This window comes from Heterocephalus glaber, unplaced genomic scaffold (genome assembly GCF_053883595.1).
Source record: "Heterocephalus glaber isolate CG9 unplaced genomic scaffold, H.glaber_assembly_v1.0 deba00001466, whole genome shotgun sequence".
Classification (NCBI taxonomy): Eukaryota; Metazoa; Chordata; class Mammalia; order Rodentia; family Bathyergidae; genus Heterocephalus; species Heterocephalus glaber.
This window is the reverse complement of record NW_028258313.1, coordinates 1,265,470-1,271,468: the sequence shown is the minus strand read 5'-3', so window position 1 is coordinate 1,271,468 and position 5,999 is coordinate 1,265,470. Positions and strand designations below refer to the sequence as shown.

Sequence of the window (5,999 nt, the reverse complement as noted above, 5' to 3'; positions counted from 1 at the left end):
TTCTGTATGTGAAGTTCTATCCTCACATTGGTTCATTCTGCTGTGCAGACTTTCGATGGAGTTTTTCATCTCTTGGAAATCTGTTTGTATCTGTTCTATGGATTCCATTTATTTCCTATGTTGGGATTCCATCATGTTCCTCAGATCCTCTATTTTTTCATCTGTGTCCTCTCTAGATTTATTAATCATGTCTTGCACCATGAGCAAAATCTTTGCTGTTATCTGAGTAAATATTTCTGATTTCATTTTTCCCAGATCCTCTTTTGTTGCCAGTTCAGAGAGTCCAGGTGGTTGAGTATCAGCGTGTTCCATCTCGTTTCCCTTTGTGGTTGCTGTAGGTGATCTGGAAGTCTGTTTTTGAGGCTTGTTTATGTGTTTTCTCATTTCCACGGGGGGGGGTTGTGCTTCTGGAGCCCACGCCTGTCACTTTCTCTGCCCTAGGAGCTTGGGATGGCAGTGGGGAAGTTTCTTTCTGGGTGCTGGGACCGGCTAAGCTTCTCTGCCCCAGGAGCCTGGGATGGAGGCAGAGAGCTCTTTGTGCATCTAGTTTTAACCTTTGGCAGGTTAAAATTCAGGTTTTTCAACACCATTTATTAAATAGGCTATCTTTCCTCCAATGAGGGTGGTTGGCTCCTTTGTCAAACGTGAGGTGGCTGAGTATGTTTGGAGTTGTTTCTACATCTTCTAATCTATTCCACTGATCTTTGGGTCTGTTTCTTTGCCAGTACCATGCTGTTTTTATCACAGTAGCTTTGTAGTATAGTTTCAATTTGGGGATTGTGATACCTTCAGCCATGTCTTTGTTGCATAGAATTGCTTTTGCTATTCTAGGTTTCTTCTGTTTCCAAATGAATTTTTGGATTGTTTTTTCTAGTTCTGTGAAGTATATTGTTGGAATTTCAATTGGCATTGCATTGAATCTATATAGTAGTTTTGGAAGTATGGCCATTTTCACTATATTGGTTCTTCCTACCAAGGAACAAGGGATATCTTTCCATTTTCTTATATCCTCTTTAATCTCCTCTTCATAATGCTGTAGTTTTCAGAGTAGAAGTCATTTGCTTCCTTTGTTAAATTGATTCCTAGATATTTCATTTTTTTAGATGCTATTGTAAAAGGAGTTATTTCCTGAATTTCTCTCTCAATGAGTCTTCTATTTGCATATAAGAAGGCTATTGTTTTTTTTAGTGTTGACTTTGTATCCAGCTACTCTACTGAATCTGTCAATTAGGTCTAGAAGACTTTTGACTGAGTTTTTTGGGTCTATGTAAAGTATCATATCATCAGCAAATAATGACAGTTTCACTTCTTCCTCTCCTAGCTTTATTCCTTTTTATTTCTTTCTCTTTCTAATTGCTATGGCTAATGTTTCCAGAACAATATTGAACAGGATTGGTGATAGTGGGCATCCTTGTCTTGTTCCTGATTTTAGCGTGAAAGTTTTCAGTTTTTGACCACTTAGTATGATGTTGGGTGTTGATTTTTTATAGATAGCCTTGATCAGGTTGAGATAAAGACCTTCTATTCCAATTTTCTGTAGCGTTTTTATCATGAATGGGTGTTGGGTTTTGTTGAATACTTTTTCTGCATCTATTGAGATGATCATGTGGTTTTTGTCCTTGACTCTGCTAATAGTGTATTACATTTATTGATTTATGGATGTTGAACAATCCTTGCATCCCTGAGATAAATCCGACTTGGTCAGGGTGTATGATCTTCTTGATAACACTCTGTATTCTGCATGGGTTCTATTTGGATTCATGTTAAATATTACGTCTACAGTGTGAGTAATGCATATTAAAATTTTGCCACTCTACTGTGCACCCATTATACTTCAGAACATCATATTTTACATGATATATATGTGTGTGTTTGTGTGTGTTAATTTAAGAAAATACATTGGAAAATATGTAACGTTGACCTTCCATAAGTTTTTGATGTTCTTTCATACTGAAAATGTTTTGCAGTGTGCTTCCCTCTCCTCCCTGAGCATGCTCATACAGCAGCATAATGTCTGCAGAACACTACGGCTCTAAGCTCCTGATCCCCACAGAGCTCCCAGGTAGCAACCTCCAGGCTCCACCTCAACTCCCTGTGTGCACCACACTGAAAAGACAGTCTGGGTCTATTGTTATTCTCTTACTTTGTTATGAAATTTTGTTTTCTGTTTTCATAAAATTTTTTTAAAAATTATAAAAATAGAAGAAAAATCCAATAGTTAAATGTTGTCTAAGCAAAGAAACATGTCTAAGCAAAGTATTGGCATGTTCTCTTTAGATTTTCAAAATCTGGACTTTATTTCTCTGAAAAAAAAGCTAATGCATAATTTTCTTCATAATTTTCTTTTATTCTTTTTGTCTTAAGTGTGAGATCAAAGAAAGCTTTCAGAATTTTTTCACCGATTTCGTTCAACCACCCATCACCCTCTCCTCTGAGGGGCGATTCCATGCAAAGCAGAATCTGAGTGGAGACTCTGGTTTCACCCTGCACAGCCTGGAGGTGCTGTCCCTGCAGCTCTGTATCCCTGCAGATTGGTGCACCCTAAGGAAGGGCCAGGCCTTGGCCTGAGGGGACTCTAGCTCTGTCTTGGTGATCTTCTGCTCTCCCTTGTGCATGGTCCAGTGTCTTTGAGTATATGTATGACAAACATACACTAACAGAAAAAGAGGGGAATAGAGGAAGGGAAAAGTTGTTTTTAATCTCAAAATCTGTCCCTTTCCTTGCAACCTTAGAGAGAAATGCCATGGAAAGGGAAAATGTGAGCTTTCCCAACACTTTTGTGCTGCTGGGCTTCTCAGAGTTTCCGTGGCTGGAGAGGCCCCTCTCTGCAGTGGTCCTCATCTCCTACCTCCTCACCCTGGTGGGGAACAGCTCCATCATCCTTCTTTCCCTGCTGGACCCCAGACTCCAGACACCCATGTACTTCTTCCTGGACAACCTCTCTCTTCTAGACCTCAGTGTGACCTGTGCCATTGTGCCCCAGCTGCTGGCCAACTTGTGGGGACCAGACAAGACCATTGCTGCCTGGGGCTGCATCACACAGGTTTGTACTTTCAGTTGCACTAGCTGCACTGAATGTGCTCTGCTGGCCATGATGGCCATTGATCGCTATGTGGCCATCTCCTGGCCCCTCCAGTACACTCTCATCATGCGTCCCTGGGTGTGTGTGCAGATGGCAGCTGTATGCTGGTCCAGTGGCCTGGCCAATGCTGTGCTCCAAGCCACACTCACCCTCCAGCTCCCCCTCTGTGGGCACCACACCCTGGATCACTTCTTCTGTGAGATACCTGTGCTCATCAAGCTGGCCTGTGGGGACACCACTGCTAATGAGCTGGCCCTCACATTGTTGTCAATCCCATTTGGAATGGTGCCTCTCCTGCTGGTAGTCATCTCCTACACCTTCATTGCTAGGGCTGTACTGAAGCTGCCTTCAGCTGAAGGCAGGCACAAGGCACTCAGCACCTGCAGTTCCCACTTGCTGGTGGTCACCATGTACTTTGGGCCAGGCATGTACTTGTACCTCCAGCCTTCATCCAAGAGTTCTGAGGCCAAGTTCATGTCTTTCTTCTACTGTGTTATCACCCCACTGCTCAATCCACTCATCTACACCCTGAGAAACAAGGATGTGAAGACAGCATGGAAGAGGACTCTGAAATCTCAGGGCAGGTTGAAGACTTTAAAAACCAGATCTCTGCCTCTCTCTTGATCGACCACAGGCATACACTGAAGAATACTGGCATATTGTGTCTGCTTTTCCAAATTATTATTTATGAGTTCTGAGAAAGAGTTCCCACTTCTCAATGCCAACACTTAAATGACTGTGAAGATTCTTTGGACTGCACAGTTCTTGCCTCTCTAGTCTCACAGACAGCCATTGTCCTCCACTTAAACCCTTCATGTGTGTCTGGTCTCTACAAACAAAATGAACAGCATGGCTCATACATCTTTAGATTGGTGAGAAACATGATATTTAATTCTGTTACTTTCCTCTTTTCTTTCTTTCTATCCTTCCATTTTTAACATAATTATTATGATTTATTAATTGTACACAATAATGATTTTATGCCATAAACTAAAATTAAAATGGATCAAAGGTCTAAATATTTAATAAGAAACAATCTGTTGGAGATAAAATAGGTATGGCTCTCAAAGACATTGGCTTAGGCAAGGACTTTCTGAACGGAATCCCAATGGCAGAAGAAAAATACAACTTGGATCATATGAAATTAAAAATCTTCTGCACAACAAAGAAAGCAACCAACAAAATGAAGAAACAACCTACAGAATAGGAAAAAATTTACCAACTATTCCTCAGACAGAAAATTAACATCTAGAATATAGAAAGAACTAAAAAAATTGGACTCCCCAAAACAAAACTCAAAAAATGGGAAACCAGAATGAATACACATTTCTCAGAAGTAAAGATGGCCAGTAAATACAGGAAAAATTGTGCAAAATTGTTGGCCATTACACAAATGAAAATGAAAACTACCTTGAGACACCCCTAAAACCATAGCTATCATCAAAAACTGAATAATAACAAAGGCCGATGAGGATGTAGGGAAAAAGAAACACTAGTACGTTTTGGTGTGAATATAAACTAGTACAACCCCTGTGGAATTCATTGTGGGGATATCTTTACAAACTAAAAGTAAGGATTCCATATGATCCAGCTATCCCCCTCCTAGGTATTTTCCCAAAAGAGTTCAAATCATCACATTACAGAGATACATGCATACCCATTTTTATAGCAGCACAATTTATAACAGCTTCATCTTGAAATAGCATGTATGTCCATTGACAGATGAATGGATAAGGAATATATGGTGTACACAATGGAGTACTGCTCTGCCATAAAGACAGATAAATTTGAGTCACTTGTAGGTAAATGGATGCAACTTGAGAACATTTTGTTAGGGAAATAAGTCAGACACACAAGCTTAAATACCACATGGATATACCACAAATGAAGAGCAAAATAAAAGATAGATAAATAGAAAGTAGGGAGAAGTTAAAGTAATTCCCTAAATTCCACTGTATCAAAAATATTTAAATATATAATGAATATATACATATATTCATTTCATTCATACTACTAGTTTCTCTTCATTGAAATGGAAGTTTTTTGCTATTATCTATCTGTTTCGTCTTTGTAAGATAGAATCTTTTGGGTCTCTGAGTAACTACTTTGAAGATAATGATAGTGTATTAACTTCTGTTATTCTCTCTCTATTTTGTTATGAAATTTTATTTTTCATGAAATCAGAGGACACTGACGCCAGTCATGTGCACTGACCGTATCCGCCCTCCCTCCTTCCATCTCTTCTCCACTCCCAGCTCCTCCATTAGCACCTTTGCCTACCTTAATAGTCCTCCTTCTCTCCTGTCATGATTCCAAATATGACAAGGAATGTGCTGGGGGCTTTGGTATCTGGTTGGCTTTGCTTAGATTTATGATTTTCAGTTATATCCATTTTACTGCAAGTGACATGATTTTGTTTTCTTTTATAATTGAATGATATTCTAGTGTTTACATAGTGACTTGTATAATTGCAATTATATAGATGTCCTCCTAAAGCCTCCTGAGCTCATAGGTGGAGCTTTTCAGAACTGGCTGGATCTAGAGTGTGTGATGGTAAAGGGATTAAGGTTGTATGGTACTAATTTAGTCCACTGATTGGAATTATCATAGTTCTGGGTGTGGAAAATCGAAGCCCCAACCTGGGTGTGGGTGGTATCAACCAATGGACTTGTAGTCTGGGTGAAATATAAAGGGAGAGAGGGAAGCAAGGCTCAATGCTCCTGCTGCTGCTTCTTGCTGGCTTCTCCCTGCCACACTATGAGCTGCTTCTCCTCTGCTGTGCCCCTGCTATGCTGCCCTGCCTTGGAACCAGCTAACTATGGAATGAGTACTCTAGAAACTGTGAGCTGAAATAAACCTTTCCTCCTTTAACTTGTGAGTGTTGGGTATTGTCTCAGCTATGAGAAAGTAACCAAAA

At 40.0% G+C, this 5,999-nt stretch overlaps 1 protein-coding gene across 1 annotated transcript; it reads left to right on the top strand.

The window, feature by feature from the left end:
• The first annotated feature begins 2,743 nt into the window (after positions 1-2,743).
• On the top strand, positions 2,744-3,706 carry LOC101698523 (olfactory receptor 2G3-like). The gene has a single exon (XM_004874749.2). It carries the CDS (start codon positions 2,744-2,746, stop codon positions 3,704-3,706), a length of 963 nt encoding a protein of 320 aa, XP_004874806.1.
• The last annotated feature ends 2,293 nt before the right edge of the window (positions 3,707-5,999 follow it).

Excerpts from the sequence above, each read along its gene's own strand:
- LOC101698523 (XM_004874749.2), top strand. The coding sequence starts at position 2,744 with ATGGAAAGGGAAAATGTGAGCTTTCCCAACACTTTTGTGCTGCTGGGC.